The sequence below is a fragment of the Cryptomeria japonica genome, chromosome 4, assembly GCF_030272615.1.
Source record: "Cryptomeria japonica chromosome 4, Sugi_1.0, whole genome shotgun sequence".
NCBI lineage: Eukaryota > Viridiplantae > Streptophyta > Pinopsida > Cupressales > Cupressaceae > Cryptomeria > Cryptomeria japonica.
Window position 1 is genome coordinate 770,933,403 of NC_081408.1, and position 21,313 is coordinate 770,954,715.

The 21,313-nt window shown below is 37.9% G+C and overlaps 1 protein-coding gene across 4 annotated transcripts in view; it reads left to right on the forward strand.

Moving 5' to 3' along the window:
• The first annotated feature begins 3,598 nt into the window (after positions 1-3,598).
• LOC131033457 (uncharacterized) overlaps positions 3,599-21,313 on the forward strand; it is a 262,765-nt gene continuing 245,050 nt past the window's right edge. For 3 of the 4 annotated variants that reach the window (XM_057964692.2, XM_057964693.2, XM_057964691.2), the window contains exons 1-2: positions 3,601-3,887; positions 3,975-4,060. In XM_057964692.2, coding sequence (XP_057820675.2) covers positions 3,801-3,887; positions 3,975-4,060 — 173 coding nt within the window. In that variant the 5' untranslated portion in view covers positions 3,601-3,800. Of the gene's footprint in view, positions 3,888-3,974; positions 4,061-21,313 lie in introns of all 4 variants that reach the window. The other variant, XM_057964694.2, reaches the window with a different exon arrangement.

The following is a 21,313-nucleotide window of genomic DNA, read 5'->3' on the forward strand; positions in this document are numbered from 1 at the left end:
CGACTGTATTGTTAACCTAGATGCTTAGGGTTTTAGGTTTTTTGCTACTGACCTAATTGTTGTCTATAAGGTCGATGATGAGTTTCATTTGAAGTTGTTGGCAAATGAATGTATGTGAGGTGATTCTTGCCAGACTGAAGGAGTAAGTAGAGATTTGCAGAGTGTGATTGCAGGTGTAAAGGAACTAAAGTGGATCTGCCTTGACATTAAGTGTTGTTATCATATCAGTGTATTACCTGTTGACTTCTAACAATTTCAGCAGCTGGAAAATCCCTTAACCGGGTAGCTTTAATGGGCTTTTTGTAAATCCTTTAACAGGGTGACTCAAAATAATTGAGTTCTTGAAATCCTTTTACAAGGTAACCTTTAACAGGGTTTTAACCTCTAACTAGGTATTTAGCCATCCCTTAACCGGGTGATCCCTAGTAGGATCGGTTCCTAAGAGAACCTGTTGTAAAATCTTTAACCATACTAGGCTCCTAACTGAGTGAACTTCAGAAGAGTTCAAGAACAACTTGTGGGTATTCATCCCCACCGTGGTTTTTCCCATTTGGGTTTCCACGTGAAAAATCAGTGTGTTATGTGTGATGCTTTAGTGTTTTCTGTTAAGCGGTAGTGCAAGCTGATCTAATGGTCATTGTATTTTCTGATGTATTACTTGCTTAAGCATGTGGGTGAAGTAGAGATGAGATGCTAGGTTTTGAGAATATCTAAGTGTTACCGGTTTATGTCTATCACAGTCATTGTTTTACCGGTATTGTCTGAATTCAGATTGGTGATGTTGTTTACCAGTTAGTGTAGTTTAAGTTGTTAAAGAAAGTTTTTGTCTGTACTGATTCACCCCCCCCTCTTAGTACCTATTGGGTATTTGTTGTTCATCATTATTCATCACATCTCGATTTGTTGAGCTTACAATTTCCAATCCTTTAGAAAATTATCATGACATGGGGTAGAGAGCACATAAGACAACTCAAGAGTGACCAATTGTTTTGGATTTCTTGAATCAACTTCTTATAAGTAGAGGAAAGATTGAACTAGACCTTGAGTTGCACTGCCAAGTTTTCCAATCAAAAGATGTCGGGTCCCATAAACTGCAAAAAACTTGAATGCCTTTTTCAAAGAGGTGTTTTTCTTTAAGAGATTTGATGGTAGCTAGTGGACTATTGTTTTGCTAGACAAAATGGTTCCACCAGATAGAGGAGGCAAAACTTAAACCATGACTCAAGTTGTGATCATACCAAACCAAATATTTTGAGGTAATTTTCCAAGCTCTCCAAATGGAATTGAGGGGAGAAGAATCACATCTTAAAATAAGAGGCATGGAGTAATTTATCCTTGCAATTGACAAAGTTCTAGGAGCCTCTAGCAATAGTTGTTTGAATGTGGTCGTGCATAAGATGCTTCTAGGGAGCGTCATCATCCAAAGCCCTTACAATGCATTTGGTTGTAAGGCAAATCCCTTGAGTGTAAGGGTCTAAAATTCCCAAACCTCCCTTATCTTTTGGTTGGATGTAAGGGGTCCATGAAGTAACAAGTCGACCTTTTTTATTTCGCCACTTAGCCTAGAGATATTCCCAATCATTTGAGTCAGCTAATTATAACAAGTTTTGGAGGGACACCAACATGAAGAAATGTAAACATGACTAACAAGGAGGATTTTATTGACTACTTGAATACTACCAGCCATAGATAAAAAATTGTTGGTCCAATTTAGAAGTTTGTTTTTATTTTAGGCAAGAACTAATTCCACATCTCTTTAAGCGAGACTCCAATGCTAAAGGGGATTCCAAGATATCTTGTAGTACTACCATATTTCACTTCTGCCATTCTATAGGGATCCAAGGAGCACATATCATAATGAATTTAGTTTTAAGCATTGCCAACCTAAAGCCTAAGTACAAAAAACATCCAAAGTGTTAGTCACTTCTTTTGTGAAGTTTTAACTGAAAAACATACTGTCATCAACAAAATGAGAATTAAGACAATTTGTAGTATTGTCTAGAAGAGAAATGCCTTGAATTAGTCTATTTGAGACAACATGTTGAAAAAGATACCCAAGTGCATCAACAACAAGGACATTAAGGAAAGAAGCAAGAGGACAACCTTGCCAAATGGATTTTTGAAGAGGAAATTGAGAAGATAACACCCATTAACAACCACTATAGCATTCACATATGCAAATAACATGTTGATTTGCTCACATATTTTGGGGCCAAATCCAAGACATTTTAACATTTTAATAATGAAAGGCTATCAGATACAATCATAAGCTTTATTAATGACAAGTTTTATAATAAGAGCTTCTTGAGCAGATTGTTGGGTCCATTCAACCATTTCCCAAGCAAGCACTAAGTTGTCTAAGATAAATCTTCCACCCAAGAAGCCACTTATCTCCAGATGAACACTCATTTGAGTGTTGTGTTTAATTCTTCTTGCCAAAGCTTTAGCTAGGATTTTGTATGAGGTATTGAGGAGGTTAATCAGTTTGCATCCATTAACTGTCTTCTTGCTTACCTTTGGGAATACACTTAATCATCCCCTGGTTAATAATCTTTCCTAAGGATCTAGTTTCGACTTCCTCAAGATAAATATTTTAGAAATCATCTCGTATGTGAGGCCAAATAACTCTACGAAATTCAATTGGGATCCCATCTATTCCTGGGCTTTTTTCTAAAGCTATGCAATGAAGGGCAACATTAGTTTGCTCTATTGAAAGGAGATGGTTAAGAAACTTACTATACGCGGGGTCTAATTTCTTAAGAATACAACCAACAACACTCTCCTCAAGAATAGGGAGAAGAATGCCATTAGCTAAATCATTAGTAAAAAGGTTTTTGAAGTGCTCATAGATAATATTCATACTATCTAATTGGCTATTTTGCAAGGATCCATCAACAAATTTAATCGCAATGATGTGTTCAATTTTATGTTTATGCCAATGATATTGGAAGAAAGATTTAGACCCTCGACCTTCATCCTTAATCCATTACAAATGGGCATTGATTTGAACACCTTTTTCTTTATACACAACCATTTTCTTGAGCAAATTTTCAGCATTGACCACAATATTTTGTAAGGTGATGTTACATAGATTATAAGCAAGAAGTAAGCACCCATGTTCAAACTGGCCTTTGAGAGATTTCTCTAATCTTCTAAGTTTAGCAACAACTTTTCATCCATAATCACGAAAGAAGATTGTACGTACATGTATCAATGGTTCTTAACCACCAACTAATCCAACTGTCTTATTGTGGCTTTAGTTCCAAATAACTAAAAGGCCATAAATGTAATCTTGATTTTTGAGATGGGCTTGTAGTTCAAGAGGGATAGTGTGGTGAAGATGGGGAGGTGATAAAAATAAGTGGGTGAAATATCTGAAGACACAAGGTGTGGCCATTAGAAGAAAGAGAAATGGGACAGCTAGGAGAAACATAAGATATTAACAAAGTACCAAAAACGACTAACATCGTTGAATCTAAGCACGTTTTTCCCGAAGTACGGAAAAAAAACTACACACGTTTTTTCAAATAGGACACAACTTCTTTAAGATTCTACGCAACTTTGAAATACAATTTTGTCCAATTTCTAATTTACACATTTTTGCTTCACCTACATAAAAAAAAAGCGGAGATATTTTGCTCACGTGGCTATATAGTCATCTGATTTTGGGCAAAATTTGTAAACCTATCCGTTGAAGACAGATTTTTACACGGTTAAATGAACATGAAATGAAAATCAAAGCTGTTAATCAGTCCTATATGTATACGAGAAATTCTTAGCAGTAGAAAGGAGGCCAGAATATGTCAAACACAGCAAATCGGAAAGGCTTATCAATTTTGATGAGAATGAGGATGCGGCCTGCAAATGAAATGGTCGCCAATGTATCGGTAAAATTAGTCCTAAGAACTTTTCTTTTCATTCAGATTTTTTCAATAAGTTTTGTGCTTGAATTTTCTTCGAATAAAATTTGGCAGCCCAGTAGCAACCCATCATCTGAAGAAGAACAAGCTGAGAAGCAGCCTGACGGATTTGATGCCGCCTCAAATGAACATCCGTCAAGGTTTTTGTATTCTTATTATCTTTTCATATCTCAGCGAGTTTATTTCACTAAAGTTTGCTTTCCCTAGCAGGTAATGTGGAAAATTATAATCTACAAATTTTAAACTAATTTGTAGCTTTAGTTTGCTTTCAATTGAAGGAAGTTCGAATTGGACAGGCCGAATATGGTTTGTCTTATTAATGGCTAGTCTCCATCGATCAAATTTGTTAGAAAAGTGCTGTAGAATATCTTTGACAGGCTTTCTTTTATATATTTATCGAAAATTCTTCTCGCGAGTTTAACTGAAGCATTTCCTGAAAATATCTCCATGGTTAATTTTAAAATATTTCTTAAAAGTTATCTTCATGGTTACCCTAGTCTTTAAAATTACCTCTGTCATGTATGTAAAGAATCAGGAGCAATGTCATTTGTGTTTGCTGGAAAACGAAATTGAATGCTTCTTAGTTGTTCGTGCTTAGTAGGGGAAAGGATCCAGTAGTTGAGCGCGTTCCAATTCTTGTGATAAAAGTTGTTGATTTAATACCCCCATACTTGCTGATTTAATGTCCAATTTTTGTACAACATTGTACCAATAGTTGTGACTTTAAAGTTGTTATTGCTATGATGAGTACCAATAATTGAATGAAATAACCATTTGTTGTAAAAAACAACCAATCATGTGATGCCACATCAGCTGCACAAGTATTGGGGCCCCTTTTGCATGCCTATTGGTCTCACTTTTTTTTTGGTCTGCTTTGGACACCTTGGCAAAAACCATGCCGATGTGGCCCTGAAACCTTAGTCATAAGCAGGGGACTTGCCAAGTAAGCTGCTGTAAAAAATTGGGAGTGATTTGAAATTTCCACGTAGGATTTTGAGAAGCACGAAGTTAGGGTGCACAACTACTGGATCCTCTCCCCTATTACGTGTGGTGGAGGATGTGTTGGACTCATCTATTTTCCTGTCCTGCTGCATTGAGGGTATTATATTTTTTTGTTTTTGAATTGTTGACAGTTCTTTATTTATTTTATAAATTTGGTAAAATCCTTTTATTCTTTGGAAACAATTGGCTTAGTTACTATGTTTGAGGCCACCTTGTCCTCATCATTTATTGGGACACATCACACCCAATGAGTTGGATGCTGTGTACTATCCAATTCCAACCACATTGGGTAACATTTGGCCTAGTTGTCACATTCGGTTGTCTCAACCTCATCATTCTATGTATCCATTAAGTTGGATGCTGTATGTTAGTCAATTGCAACCACAACATCCATTGGAACACAATTCATCCATTAAGTTGGATACTGTATGTTACTCAATTCCAACCTCAACATCCATTCGGTCAGTCATCAGTCTGGTGTTGGCTTCTTTTACATTGTTTAATTGATTTTTTCTTTTAATTTGTAAATTCCTAAGTTGCCAGATTCTTCCCAAAATCTGCTGGGTCCGGGTTCGGTTTGCTCCAAATACTGGTCCGTTAGAAATTCGCCCCAAATTCTGCTAGGGTTCGCTTTTAGCCCTGTAAATTTGCTCAGAGGAACCTGGGAGGAATATAGGCGAATTTTGGGCGAATTTGGGTGCCAGCTGCAGAACCTGGGAAGAATTTGGGCATCCAATTTTTTAATCTTTTTAAAACTTTTTTTTGCCTAATTTATTCTATTCGACCCTCCAACCCTAAATTAGACCGCTAAAAAGATCAAAAAGGTAAAACCTAATGTTGATGCTCATAAATGGTGGTACTTCCAAGGAGAAATATACCAGCACCTACAACCCATTGCCATCAAAATTTTGTCACAAGTAGGCTCTTAACTCTTAAGGTTCTTGTTTCTAATTTCTTCATTCTTAAAATTTGTATTCACAACTGATTAACTTTTAACTCTCTGATTTCAAAATTGAAAATCTAGATAGGTTGCTAGTTCATCATCATTCGAGAGGAATTGGAGCACATATTCCTTCATCCACTCAATAAAACGCAATAGACTACATTCCAAGAAGGTGGAAGACTTGGTCTATGTGCATTCAAACTTGAGGCTCCTAACACACAAAGACAATACCTACAAACAAGGGGAGGCAAAGCAATGGGATGTTGAACCAGAGCATGCAGAGTTGGATGATTTAATTGCCCGCCTTAATGCACTTGGAGTTGGTGATGATGATGATGAGCTGCCTAGTGATCATGAGGCTGCTCCCGAGGTTGAGATTGCTAAAACCACTGCTAGTGGCACTGTTTGTGCTTCTAATTTGTCACAAGAGGATGATGATGATATGTTTGATGACTTTTGATGATATTTGATCAGTGATGGCTGATTGTTAATGTTGACATTATTTTTTTTGAACTTAAACATTGATATGGTGGTGTATTTTGGCATTTTGCTATGTTATTTGCCATATGGACTAAAAGTCTACAACATTAATATATATGGTGGTGTATTTTGCTATTTATTTGCTGCTGCATATATGTTTATATTTTTTTATTTTTTTATTTCTATATGTTTTTGTATAGACGAACCCAAAGCGAACCCGAACCCACCCCCCCAAAAAAATCAACGAATTTGCGAACCCGAATCTCGAACCAAAATCCGAATCCGAATCCAAACCGGCAACTTAGGTAAATTCCTTTTCTTGTTGTTTTGAAAATATTTGAGATGGTTTCTATGTGAGGACACCTTTGCTTCATCACATAATGAGTTAGATGCTGTATTTAACACAATTCCAAACTCATTGGGTGACAGTCAGTCTAGTTGTCATGTCTGGTGTTGCCTCCATCTCATCATTCCTTGGGACACAATGCACCCATTAAATTGGATGCTGGATATCACCTAATTCCAACCTTATGGTTCATTGGGATTTACCGCACCTAATGACTTGGACGCTGTATTTTGCATAATATTAATTTGTTATGTCTCCCGTGATTTGAAGCCCGGGCTCCATTATGAAAGCCCTGATGCTTTCCAACCTTTGAGTTCATTAAATTGGACTAATTATTTTTTGCTTAAAAGTTTTAATGGTATGTTAGATGGGGTTTTAGTGGGACTTCAGTTCTCTGGGAAAAAGGGATTCACATTACTGATCACAAACCTTAAACAGGTTTCACAAGACTGACAAACCCGGCGAATGAGAGATTAAACAAATATATCATATAAACTAACATTTATATTTAAAACTTGAAAAGCTAACTTTTAAAACTTGTCATAACCCTATCACATTAGAGAAATAGATTTCAAAAGTAAATATTTGTTATTGATCGTAAGCTGAAGAATAACCCTGAGAAAGAGTATCCTTCTGTCAGAAAACAACCACAATCACCATTTTAAACCACACCAATTCAACATTGCCCATATGTGACTTAAATAGCAAGAAGTAGTTTGATAGATTGAAACCTTCAAAATTTGCACTCATTGCTTTTCAGAAAAATCTGAAAAGAAACAGTATCATAGTTCTACAACAGGAACTGGTATATAAAATTGTCACAAGAGAATAATTATACAAGTAGCAGGGCTGTACCAGAAACAACACCATCTATCAAAGTAGGAGCAAATACTGAACCAACTGCAAGACCTGAAGTAGTAGACAAAATCAAGCAGATATGGCAGCTGAACTGTGACCTTTGAATAACAAATATTGATTATGTTGTCCGTATTGGAAAGGTGGTTGATGATAATCGGATTGTGCCTCACAAAAGATTAATTGAACAGAGCAATCCTTTACAAGTTTATTTCTCACAAAAGCCCAATTTTCAGGTCATAGACTAATTCTAATGCAAATATTGGTGCAGAGAACTTGATATGCAAGAACCAACAAAGAAATATGATCCCAAACTTCAAAGTTTTGATGATTTTGTCATTTACACAATATCATAGATGTAATTGTTGGTTGAAAATTTTGTACACCCGAAGGATGTGCAAAATTGTGGTTTCAGCCACAATGTGTGAGTATGATACTCTCCTAATTAAGGGAAGGCTCCCCCTATCTATAAACTTTACCTAAACTAAAAATGGCTGAGACAACAATCTTTCTTCTTCTTTCAAGAAAAACTATATTCTTTTCTCTTCACAGAAAAGTGATAGCAATTGAAAATAACAACAACAATAACTTATTTAACAAAGTGAGAGAAAGGAAATAAAGTTTCCTGAAAGCACAAAAACTTCCGTCACTTCCTTCGGGACGGAACAACAATATCAAGCTCAAAGAGTCTTGAATATGTGAAATCCTATCTACCCTTTTCTATATTAATGATAACAAGAATAATGTATACCAGCACAAAGTCTGAAATATCTTATCCTTCTCTACATAAAACAAGAACTACTGTGAGCTAAAAGTCTCACAGCTATTCCTTATCACGAAATCCACTTCTAATTTCTTTCAAGAACAAGTGTAGGCACAAAGTCCTACAACTTCTTTCAACAGAATATCTACAAGAAAGATAATATTGAACACAAACTCAAAATATTTAGCACAAAGTCTCAATCCTTGAGCAATCTTCTTCTATTCCTTTCAACTTCAATTTACACATAAAAAGCACAAAGTCTTTCTTGCTGTAAATTTAGCAGAGTTTACTTGCTTGCTTTCCGAAAAGATCCAAGATACAATAGAACCCTTCAAGCATTTATAGGAGAGAGGTCTTGAGAAAAAGGTGGGAGGATCCTAACTAATTTGAGAAAATCTCTCAACCATCATGACTTATTCAAACTACAAACTAAGACTTATTCAAGATTACAAGTCCTATTCTAAATTGACTTGTAATCAGCTTACTTGTAATTACTAAAGTGCAAGTGATCAACTTGCAATTACAAAAGTGTTTAAGTAAACTTATCAAACAAAAAACTACATATCTGAAATTACAATTCTGAAATATAAACTAAGTGTTGAAAACACTTATATGGAAGCGTGCTTGTCCATATATCCTTTGAATTTCTGGATGATCATTTGCAGCTCATCAGGATCTGGTTCATGAGTATTCTTTGCACCAATCAGTGTTTTCACAATAACATCGTTGCAATCAAGAATTGTAGGGCTGTGCTTCTCAAGAATGGACTGGATTTCCTGCAAGAAGATTTGGTATTTCATCAAAGCTTGAATCAATGCAGCTGAAAATTGTTCATCCTCCCATTCTTGCCGAATCTTCCTTCTCAAATCTAAAAGGACCTCTTCTTTTGACATCAACTCCATATTCCGATTTACAATTCTATAAGAGACCTTCTCACAATGAGAAATAATATCTTGCAGCACTTCCATGCGCAATCCCAAAGCGTCATCAATTTCTTCAATAAGTGCTTTTAGAACAAGGGATTTATTCTCTAGCAGCTCTCCAAATTCAAGATACATAGTTCTAGGAGGAAGGATGCCATTCTCCTGTAGAACACTCAGTTTTTCCTGGGGCATCCTATGCCAAACTCTCAAGTCACTATCAACTTTCTCTAGATTTTGTTTGAAAGTTGCAGAAGTCTGATTCAATTTTTCTTTGGTCATTTCCAGTTTGACTACTACCTGGAAAACTTCCTCCAAAACCCCAACTCATGAATCAATAGTTTGACTTACCCAAGAATCTAGCTCTTGCACTTTCTGAGCAGCTCTTTCAACTTCCCAAAGTGATTCTTTGGCATTGAAAGAAGTTGATGGATTGGTCCCTTCTTCAGAAGACTTGGTGATCTTCTGAATGACTGAGATAAGCCGCAAATTTTCTTCCTCCAGCTTGTCTTTCTTTGTTAGGAGTTCATCATATCGCTGCACCAATGAAGTCACTGAATGCTGAGCATCATGCATGACAACTGCATGTGTCTGTTTACCAAGCTCCACTCTGGTAATCTTGTAATCAGAAGCTTGCATCTCTTCATGTGGCTTGTCTACCATTGGCTCAACAATTTCTGCAATTTTCATCCTGTTGCTGTCAACTATCATTGTTGAGACTGTCTTAGCTCTTTTTGCAACCTTGGGTTTAGTTTGTTTGAGCTGCTGAAAATCAATGAAGTTAGGAGAAATCTCTTGCTTCTTTCTTTTAGGAGTAAAAGAGCTTAGCCATGGAGGTAAAGCCATGGAATTTGTCTCAGAAGCAGCTGGAGGTGGGGAAGAAGCAGTTTCTGTTTGAACTGCAACTATAGCCCTTTTAGTCACTGGAGGATGTGATACTTGCATCATGAATCTATCAAAATCTGAAGTAGAAGTATCAATTTCCGATAATGACAACCTAGGCAAAGAGACATGGGTAGGATTATCCCAAAAAATATTTAGCAAATCCTCCTACGTGGTATCAAGAGACGACTTTGCTGCTGAAATTGGAACAACACTTTCTGCATTTACACTCAATGGAACAGGATCAATGTGGATGGTGGAAAAAGAATCCACATTTGTGTCAAAAGGATACATAGGCAAATCCAAAGGGATTTGAGGAGGAATTTCGTGTGGTGACTCTGAACTTGTGGACCTAGGAGCATCCTCTTCTTACTGCCCTTCTGGATCTTTAGGATCAATGACATGAATATGGAGCTCTGGTTTCTCTTTCTCTTTCACTGTCACTTCTTTAGGAGGAATTACCATTGCTCTGCTAACTCTCAATTTGATCCTTGTGGAAGAAGAGGAAGCACCTTCCTTGTTATCAACTCTGATTTCAGACTTGCGTCCAATAGGCCCTGTAGAATCATCTTCCTTTCCAATCTTGATTTTGATAAGTCTAACGCCATTGCTTTTGAGCTAAGCATTAGTATTAGCTAAGATAGGCTGAAATCTATCAAGAATGGAAGTATATTCCTTGTGTGACCATTGAATCGATGGAAGTGGTGCTTCATCGACTCTTTTCTCAACATACTCGGAATTGAGTATATTCCCATCATCAACCATTCTTTCAGGAATGCTAGCAAGGTTCAAATCAATAATCTCCTCAAGAGTGAGCCTGCAATAGTCCATCCTATGGATCTCCTCTTCTGAGCAAAGATCAACCCAAATGTCTTCTATGCAATGCACATGGACGAAGGATCTTTTAATCCTTTCTTTCATGCACCTGTAATCAAAATCAGCTCTTGCCTTGAACCTCTTGAGTTTAATCTCCCGCATCTCAGTCTCCATTGCTCTGGCCTTCGTGGATGTCATGAGAGAATATCGACCAATCTGCAATGGGTTATTAGAAGATATTCCCATTCCAGCCTTATGTTGAACTGGTTGCTGTGCATGAACTGCCATGAGTTGTCTACCCAATTCCATAAGAATGATTTTGTTAGTTGGATATCTTGGAAGCATGTATGGCTGTCCACTATAGCATCCAACTCTCAAGTAAGTAAATGTTGGGAATTGAAGGAAAAGACACCCATACTCATTTACTTTCTCCCATGCAACATCTGACACTCTTCTATTCTTCAATTTCTTGTCAAATAGACACATGTAGTGGCCATAGAAAGCATCCTGAAATCTTCTATAATGCAATCTGCTAGGTCTCAAAGGTAGCTGATCATAGTGTTGTCCTCATTTTTGTTTTTGTAATATTCCCCTTAAATTTTCTTTTTGTTTTTAGCTATAAGAGTTACAAGAAAACACCATAACCCGTTAAGGTTAGAGAAATAATCCAAACTGCTGAAAGGGAACCCTTCCACCTTTTGTTCACCGAGAGCCCAATCTGGGAGGGTGAGAGCATACGGTGTTCCGGGGATCGTTATCACCATAAATCAAACTGAAATTACAATGCACGGGTGGCAAGCCAACCCTTTTTACTTATCCAGCAGGATAGAAACTGAACCTCTTGGCGGTAAACCAGCCAAGGGAAATAACAAGAAACTGAAACTCAATCACTCTACCACGTATTTCAGCGGGAGGACATTACATTAATCTATCACTCTACCGCATATTTCAGCGGGAGGACAATTGCATAAAACTTATCACTCGACCACTTATTCAGTGGGAGGACTGAGTACATAAACTAAATTACAAAGCAAGAAGGCGGCTAAGCCAACCTCTTCCACTTATGCAGTGGGAATTACAAATAAGAACAACAAGAATGATTGATCAGTACTACTGAAACAATCCTACAAAATAGAGATATGAGATAAGATAAGAAGATTAATGCTGATCTCAAACAATCCACTATCAAAATCACACCACACTTGAACCCTACTACTGTTCTAATTCTGCAAGCTAGAACACACACTATCCAACCACTACCGGAAACACCAAAACACTCATAACTTTCCCAAAACTAATTGGAATCACACCAAACAAACAGTAAATGACTAATATAACATAGGCCACCAATCCAATACCTCAAACTTGCAACTTGGAAGCCTCGAATGTGTTGCACGCATCCCAAGGTAAGTCTGAAAATGGCGCTACAGCAGCAAACTTCGATTTGCAACCAAAAATTGTGATGACCACCAAAAGCCACGCCAAGATAGGAGAATGATTGTCTTCCCAATAAGCTTCCAAAGAGCCGATACCCAGAACAATGCAATCACTTGGTCAAGAGGTATGAGCAAAATATGGTTTCAGCAACTCCGCAACCAGCAACAAGGAAACACTTCAAAATCCACACAAAACTCTCCACAATTTGCAGAACACTTAGGGACAACACTAGAATTACAGGAACACAGCTAGGTACTATCTTCCAAGTACGAAACTGAGACTTAGCTAGGAAGCCACACTTCGAAGCTCAGATTTTCAATCGCCAAGCCGGCAGCATAACAATGCAATTTCATAATATACCAAAATGAGAGCCCAAGGCTCTTATTTATAACTTCTTGCTCCACCAAATTCAAATACAAATGCACACAAATACGCCCAAATTACATGTCCTCCAAGGCGCCCAACACATTTGAATTTAATTAAACATGTCTCCTCAAAATGGCGTCCACTTATTCCCAACTCCCCAGGCAAAGTTCGAACTTTTGCTAGGCAAACAACTTGCAATATTAAAACAATATAAACATGACATATTTAATCACTCTCAACGCCACCTGACTAAGGGAAATAATAATATTAGTAGCATTTATTTATCCTTTTCCCTAAGTCACCCAAAACACAATTAATCAGTAATAAAATAATTAAATATTAAACCTTAGGATAAGGAAATAATATTTAATTCAATAACTTATAACTCCGGTACTGATTAACATCAAAATCAAGGATGAAGCTGTGTGACAAAGACCACAAAATTGCGTTGAATTAGGACCCTGTCGGATATGGCTTAAAATAGAAACGTTCAATACTACCACTTACTAAAACTAGTAAGTCATGAAATATTTCTCCAAAAATCATGATCTTTGCACCCAGAGGAAGAGCTTGGAAAGCTCAGTAACATCATCCAAACAGCCAAACCCTAACTTACTAAAAATAGTAAGTTCTCACTTCACCTAAGAATCCAATGCATGTTATGCTACCTTGGAGCTCATGAAAAACCCAGAAGGTAACCATAGAGAGAATTGAAGAATTCCCTCATGATAAACCCTAAAAAGCTCGAGCAGAACTCCACAAAAGTTGGAAACCCTAATTCTCCTTTCCAAATAGCCTACAGGTTTCCAGAATAGGCCAATGGACCACTAAACTAATCACTGCGGACAAGGGGACATCACACTTAGGCTTATGGTGGGGGTCTTGGTGCAACGCCCCTCACAGGGTCTAGGGGCACCGCCCTTGGCGTGCTCTTTGTTGTGATACAAGGCTGGGTCGAGCGTTGGCACCCTACTGCTAAGCTCAAATTATAACCTTCAAAACCTCACAGATTTCCATGATGTGCATCATTTTTTGATCTTTTAAGATGCCAAAAGAAATGTTGACAAAGCCCGAAAATAGAAATTTTGGAGTGTTTAGCCAATGCGCGCAACATAGTAAAGTCTTATATTTCATGAAGAATCCTCTATGTTATACAATGCAATGATGGAATGGGTGTATGATGACTAGGGACCTCAAGGCCTGCACACTGAATGCACTATGTTGTACGTAGTGAACGAATGTTGGTAAGAGTGAAGGGGGTTGTATAATGAAGGTAGTAATTTATACACAGTTGTGAGTTGAAAGCCGTACGATGGAGGAACATTGTACAAAGATGGGATCTTGTTCTTTCAATGACTATTGTTGTTGTATTCTGCAAAACTGTGTTGTTAGCACTAGAAGGTCGTAGGAAAATGCAAGATGAAGGTTGGACGAAAGTGCAAATTGGAAGATGTATGTTGCAAAACAAGGGAGGTTGTATGGTAAAACCAAGGAGTTGTTTGATGGAGAGATGTTGCTGTATGGTATGAAAGATTCTACCAAGTCGTATGTTGAGTTTTTGCCAGGGCTGTAGGATATGAGAATGAGGCCATACTATGTCACCATGAAACCATTGTACGATTTGCCAATGAAGAGACTATACATTGTCACACTTGCAATGTCGTATGTTGCTAATAGAAAGAGGTCGTTCGTGTAAAATGAAGTAGGTTGTATGATATAAACAATTCCACCACGCTGCTGTATGATGTGAACTCTCTTGCTAGATTGCCATATAGTGTGAAGGAGAGTATGCCGCTTAGAATGAGAACTTTTGTTGCTAAGGGCTGTATGCTAGGAATTACTGTTGTTGAAAGTGAAATATGATGCCACCAAGAATGATGTCACTAGAATGAAATATATAATATCGCCGAGAAGAAATATGATGTTGCCGAGAATAAGAATATGTCCCCACTTTTAATAATTTTTCAATTCACCTTTATATTTTTGGCCTTTAATTATCTCTTTATTTTTCCTTCATACTTTTTAGTATTTCCTAATTCAGTGCCTTTAATAATTTTCACATCGGTACTTTACATTGGCCTTTGCACTTTATAATATCCTCTGACCATCATATTTTAATAACCACCTTTTTTGTCCACTTCCCAATTTTTTTTCCTTTTAATTGAATTTTTTGATGGCTACAATATTTTAATAACTCCTTTTAAATTTTTTTTCACTCGTGGGCTTCCCCTTTAATTTTTTAAATTTTTTTTGACTCCATTATTTTTTGCTTTTTCTTTCCATTTTTCATCTCTTCTAATTTCCTCTTTCTTTTCCAGTAAATTTTTGGTGAAGTTGATTTCCTTTGACAATTATTTATATGCTCCACATTACATATTCTGCTCTTAGATGCATCATCCATAATCTTACATGCTTTCAGCGGTTGCTCTACACCGAGAGTTATAGCTTGAAGAAAATTACACATTGACGAAAATACCTCATAGTCTTCCATTGGCCTGTTGTAGTTGGCATAAAATGCCTATGGTTATATTTGATAATATTTGTCATCCGAGAATGTATTAATTAATTGTATTAAGCGGGTTGTCACTCTCGGGTAGTTAGGTGTCGGTTGGTTGACGGTTGTGTACCTCTCGGCAACCGTCAGGTCCTTTTAAATATGTTGTGTATCGCCAAGTAAAGTAGTACGATATAGTCGGGTCTATTGTAATCCTTGGCCGACCTTCTCTGGTCTCTTCTTTGTAATAATTGCATGTGTGAATAAAGATATATTTTACTGTCGTGTCTGGTATGCATTGTCATATACGTTATTATTTCCTGTATTTAATTTACCAGTTGTAGCAGTAAACACCAGTGAAATAGGCCACGGATATAAATTGTTTCATCCTCCGAGTATGTCTCTAACTCCAAAAGTCCTTCATAGTTCGGTTCCATCTAACCTTGACTCTCCATCCATTCTTCTCTGAAGTCTGAATTTGTCGAATCCAAGGAAGTTACTTCCTCACTGAGACTTGATTCTTTAAATCAATTACATAATTCCAACCCTTGTTTTCAATGGAGATTGTATTCTTTTTCCAGTTGTGATTGGCTTTGGCCGCTACCAAGCAACCCCGACCTAACAATGCGTCATATGCTTTCTTCCTTAAAGAAATGATCACAATATTTAACAAAATTGTCTGGGTTCCGATAATTGCCTTTTGTCCCTTTAAAACTTCAAGTACTTTAATACTTTGTTAATTTGCACCCACTGGTTGAAAAGTTGGTGACCAAACGGTCTGCTTGCTGCGACTTCTCCAAGTGTCTTTTGGAAATACATTCACGTCAGACTCACCATCAACAGCTGTATTGGTGAGATTATCCCCATATTTACCAATACTGGTTTCTTTTTGTGTTAATTGTCAATAACATCAGATCAATCACTTGGTTGCCTACCAATGGACTTTCAATTATTGGATCTTTCTTGCTCAGCAAATTCCAATTGGGCTGTAGCATGCACCATCTCATTCTCCCCAATACATAGAATTTCAAAGTTCAGGAATACTTTGTAATAAATCCAGTACTTTAACTGTATGGTAGTTTGCAATACCTGTCGTGCAATATTTTTCCTGGATTGCAACTGATTTGTTATCGTAATTGTATTTGCATTTGAGTGGCGCTATCCATAGCATTCTCCACTTTGGTCGTTGCTTTAGAAAGCCTTTCCTTTTCTGTATGTGGGTCTGGGTACATTGCTTTCTTTGCTTGGGCATGAGTAATGGCTAGAACTTCGTTTTTCCTTTCAACATCAATTAGGTTAATGCTAGCCTTTTTACTTTGGATATCCAATGTCTTCATGGTTGCCAGGGCCACAACATTTGCATTATAATAGTACGTTGTCTTTCTTATTTTGGTAGTTTCTCGCAAAGTGTCCCCATTTGCTACATTTTCCACACTATATGATAGGATGTTCTTTGGAGTCGTACTATATTTGATTTAGCCTCCTTGTTGGTTTTGATAACCGCTTGAAGATGCATTTTGTGGCTTTGATGGGGTGGACGCCTCTCCTTGTGTAAAGAGCACTTGTGTACTCCTGTTCAAATTACATGGGTGCTCCTTTATTGAATGACCCATCACTCGACAAATCTCACAAAAACATCTTTCTACGACAATTATTTTTCATGTGCCCCTCAATTATGCACTTAGTACACCATAGTTCATTAGTTTCTTTATTGGTTCCTTTCTTTGCTTTCAATTCTTTCATCATTCTCATCATGTCCTGTTGTAGGGCCTGAACTGTTTTGGATTTTTCGTCGCTGCCACCTTTGGTGCTCTTGTCGTCGTCTGTCTTTTGTTTTCCTCAAAGAGGATGTTTTGGATTCACTCTCAATGTCCATCGCCCAATTATAAACATCGGCTTATGATGAGGGTGATACCACTTTCATTTTCTTGCACAGTGGGGGAATTGATGAGGGAGATACCGCTTTCATTTTCTTGCATAGTGAGGGAATCGATCCCTCAATGAACCACCGCTTTTTCAGCCCTTCGGCTGGCTGATTCTCCAACTTAACCAGCAACTCTTTTAGCCTACAATTTTAAGTTTGTACATTCTTGTGTTTCCCTCGTTTGGTGTTATAAATCTCCACAATGATCTTACTGTCGTCTCATAGCAATATTGGCCTTGAACGCCTTCTTTAGCACATCCCGAGAGACTATGGATTCATCATCAAGCTCTGTGAACTAGTCAATGGCTAGCTATACCCCATAGCATTGTTGGAAACCTTTTCATCCAATAGTCTTTGTCCTCTTGACTGCTTGCTATCTAGATAGTTTCGCATGTCTTGTAGTGCTTGACCGGTTTCTTTCATCCATTTCCCATGAACTTAGGGGGTTTTTGCCTATCAACATTTGGACTCGCCAAGGGAGCCACTATCTTTCTCAGTTGTGTTGATGTGTTTTTCATGCACATGCGAACACAGAATAAAATACCAAGGTATCTTATTCTCTCTTGAACAAAGTTTCCCCGAATGCTGAAGATTTCGTCGAAGGATCAATCGAGGCAACTCCAAGGTTCTTGTATGTAGGTTCTCTACTTATGGATAGGCTCTTGCGGTATGATGTCATTATGCTAGATTAACTAGGGGACTTACATTCGACTACCTGAGTGTCTGATTTGCTGGAACTCAAGTCCTATCTACTGGCTGGAAGATAAAGAAATGACAAAAGATACAGGGTTCAGGAAGTCTATTCTAAGACCTAGAATGCGAGAAGATGGATGAATGACTAGGTGAAGTCCTACTGGGATGGGTCTCACCATCAGATTGAACAACTCGACACCAACTCAGTGCAATCTTCTAAGGGATACTTCAAATAGATTCAAATCATACACCATCATACACTGATCACCATTTAAGATAATGCGTGAACAATAGACGTGTAATGACTTGAAATTAAGTTCATTCTATGCCAGTTGACCATGCAAGGCGCACTTACAGTCACCAAGAGGCTAGTGGTTTGGACTAGGCGGATTCCACACAAGTGCATACAACAATTTTCTCCATTCAATCTAATTATTTACCATCTAATACGAAGATTCAACAAGAGACCATGCATATTGTAAAGAAACGACACATTTCACCATGAATTCAATGAAAATGGAGTTTATTTACAATCAAGGGCAACAATTTCTTGCCTTGTCTTCCTAATCTACTCTAATTGATATTCTATTCACTATTCTAGCTACTAACTCTTAGCTCTTAACTATTAACTAATCTTTGACTATTAACCTTTACAAATGATGAGCCAGGGCTTTATATAGAGAGCCCTTTACAAATTGATGGCTCTGATTGACTTAGAATCAATGGCTAGGGTTACAAGATAGAAACCCTAATTAGGGTTTGTTATAACAAACTTCCTTAGCCAATGAGAAAATTACATTCAATGAGTGTGGACCAATAGGAAGCAGGGGTAGGTACATCGAAGTTTGTGCCGTCCCTGATGAATTAGGTACATTGAATCTGGACATGCTGAGGTGGACCAATCCGATTGGAGGAAAAGTGACAGGGATGCCACCTTGTCTGACGTTTGTATCTTGGTTGATCCTCCTCTGTCCTTGATGCGAAGAATGATGTACCTCCTTGACTTCCATGTGCTTGATGAGGCTTCCTCACTGTCAAGTGTTCTTTCTCGGGTAGCATGTCTCACCTTGAAGTGTTGGTAAGGTCATTCTTCTCTTTCATCATGTGGGTCTTTTGTGTGGTAGAATGGAGTCTTTTGAGGATAGCCTGGAACTCCTCGAACACTTGAAGTCTTCCAACGCTTTAGAAGCACCTTGAGTCCTCCTCCATGCCTTTGAAGTGTCCTTGATAATGATGGGCTTAGAATAGGTCGTCCTTGTCCTGGCTTGATTTTCTTCCATCTGCAAAACAAACCAAAAGATGATTAAGTACACATAATAAATTCATTCTAACATAGCATTTCCTACCTTAAATCATCAACAAGAAGGCATTAGAATGAAATTCGCTCAAGATCCTCTCTAGGGACAGGCCCTATAATAAAATTCGCTCAGGACCCTTTAAAAAGGTCAGGAGTGAAATTTAATAGAGCTGCTCAATCAGACCTCATTTTCAACATTACCTTACCAAGATCAAGTCATTCGCCTCCAAAATTGCCTAGGAATAGGTTTTGCTCAAGGACCTGGGCAAAATATTAGACCTCCTAGGAATTTCGCTCTGGACCCTTTGGAAGGGTCAGGAGCGAATTTTGCATTTTAGGACAAATTCTTCACATTTTGCGACCACAACTTTACTCAAATGCATGCCTAAGGATGTTCTTAATCTCAATCAACACTATGCTTGATGCAAAATTGGGAGCAAAATAGAGGTTTTAAGAATTTCGCTCTGGACCCTTTGGAAGGGTTAGGAGCGATTTTTATGATTAAGTCCAAATTCCATCATTTCTCTACTCCAAAATGCTTCCCAAGTCAAGAATAGACTAGTCTTCTCTCCACCAAGGCCTAGGAATCCACCTCTTGATCTCAATCATGAGCAAACTAGGTGATTTTGAGAATTTCGCTCTAGACCCTTTGGAAGGGTCAGGAGCGAAATTCATGATTTGCTTGATTTCTCTCACTTAGCTCTATCCTTCTCACTTTCTTTTACCTGGACTCTCATCTTTGGATCTCTGTCTCATGAAGGCAACACTTGTTTGACCCCTAAGAAGGCCTGCAAGGAGAAATTCGCTCCAAATCATGGCCAAGGATAGGAATTATAGAGAATTTCGTTCTGGACCCTTGGAAGGGTCAGGAGTGAAATTCAAGTTTTAGCTCAATTCCTTCACATTTGGTGGTCACAAGCTATTCAAAGGCATGCCTAGGGGTATCTTCAAGCTCAATTCACCTTGATCAACGTTTGTCTTGACACAAAATTTGAAGAGAAAAGAGATTTTGAGAATTTCGCTCTGGACCCTTTGGAAGGGTCAGGAGCGAAATTCACATTCAAGGCTTGATCTCTCATTTATTGAACTCCAATCTCCATTGCAAAGCCAATATAAACCAATCCACCTTCAACCACACCATAGAAACCAAGGATTTGACCTCATCTAAAAGGAAAATAGGTGTTTTCAAGAATTTCGCTCTGGACCCTTTGGAGGGGTCAGGAGCGAAATTCAAGATTTAGGACACAATTCTTCACTCCTTCACTTTTAATCACTTCCTAAGGAAAAATAATGCTAATCCACTTCCAAATATGCCCAATGAACTAAAATGTTGGCCTAAACAAGGAAGAAAATGAGGTTTATGGAGAATTTCGCTCTGGACCCTTTGGAAGGGTCAGGAGCGAAATTCACATTTTAGGTTGATTTTATACTTCTTTCATTCGATCCACCTTACCTTCAAACTTGATCAAACTCACCTCTCCTCACCACAATCAAGTCTATCTGCCATCCACTTAGCTCAAAATCCTCACTTTTCAATGTTTTAGGCAAAATAGAGGGTCAAATTGAGGATTTCGCTCTGGACCCTTTGGAAGGGTCAGGAGCGAAATTCCTATTTTGGGTTGATTTTCACCATTTCATCGCCTCAAACCTCCTTTCAAAGGCTAGAACACATCAAAGCCTCTCAAACCATGCCTTAGGAGTCACAAATTTGGTCATATCAAAGAGAAAAATAGAGGATATGGAAATTTCGCTCTGGACCCTTTGGAAGGGTCAGGAGCGAAATTTTCATTTTAGGCTTATTTCTCACTCCCTTTCTCCTTTCCTTGTCTTGGATATAACTTGTTAGGCCTCCCCCTATCATCATCCAGTTCAAATTGGCAGTCACTACAAGATTTTGTGAAGAAACAGGGTCTTATATGAATTTCGCTTTGGATCCTTTGGAAGGGTTAGGAGCGAAATTCCTCCTTGTGCTCAAATCTTGACTTCATTTCCCATATTTTCTTATCCAAACAAGTGTTTTTCCTTTACTAATGCCTGGGAATGAGCTAGTTCCTAGTTTGGGTCAAGGTGGAGTGTCTTATAGAGGAATTCGCTTTGGACCCTTTGGAAGGGTCAGGAACGAAATTCCTATTCTTGGCTCAATTTACCTTGAATTTGATTTGACTTTGCCCTAGA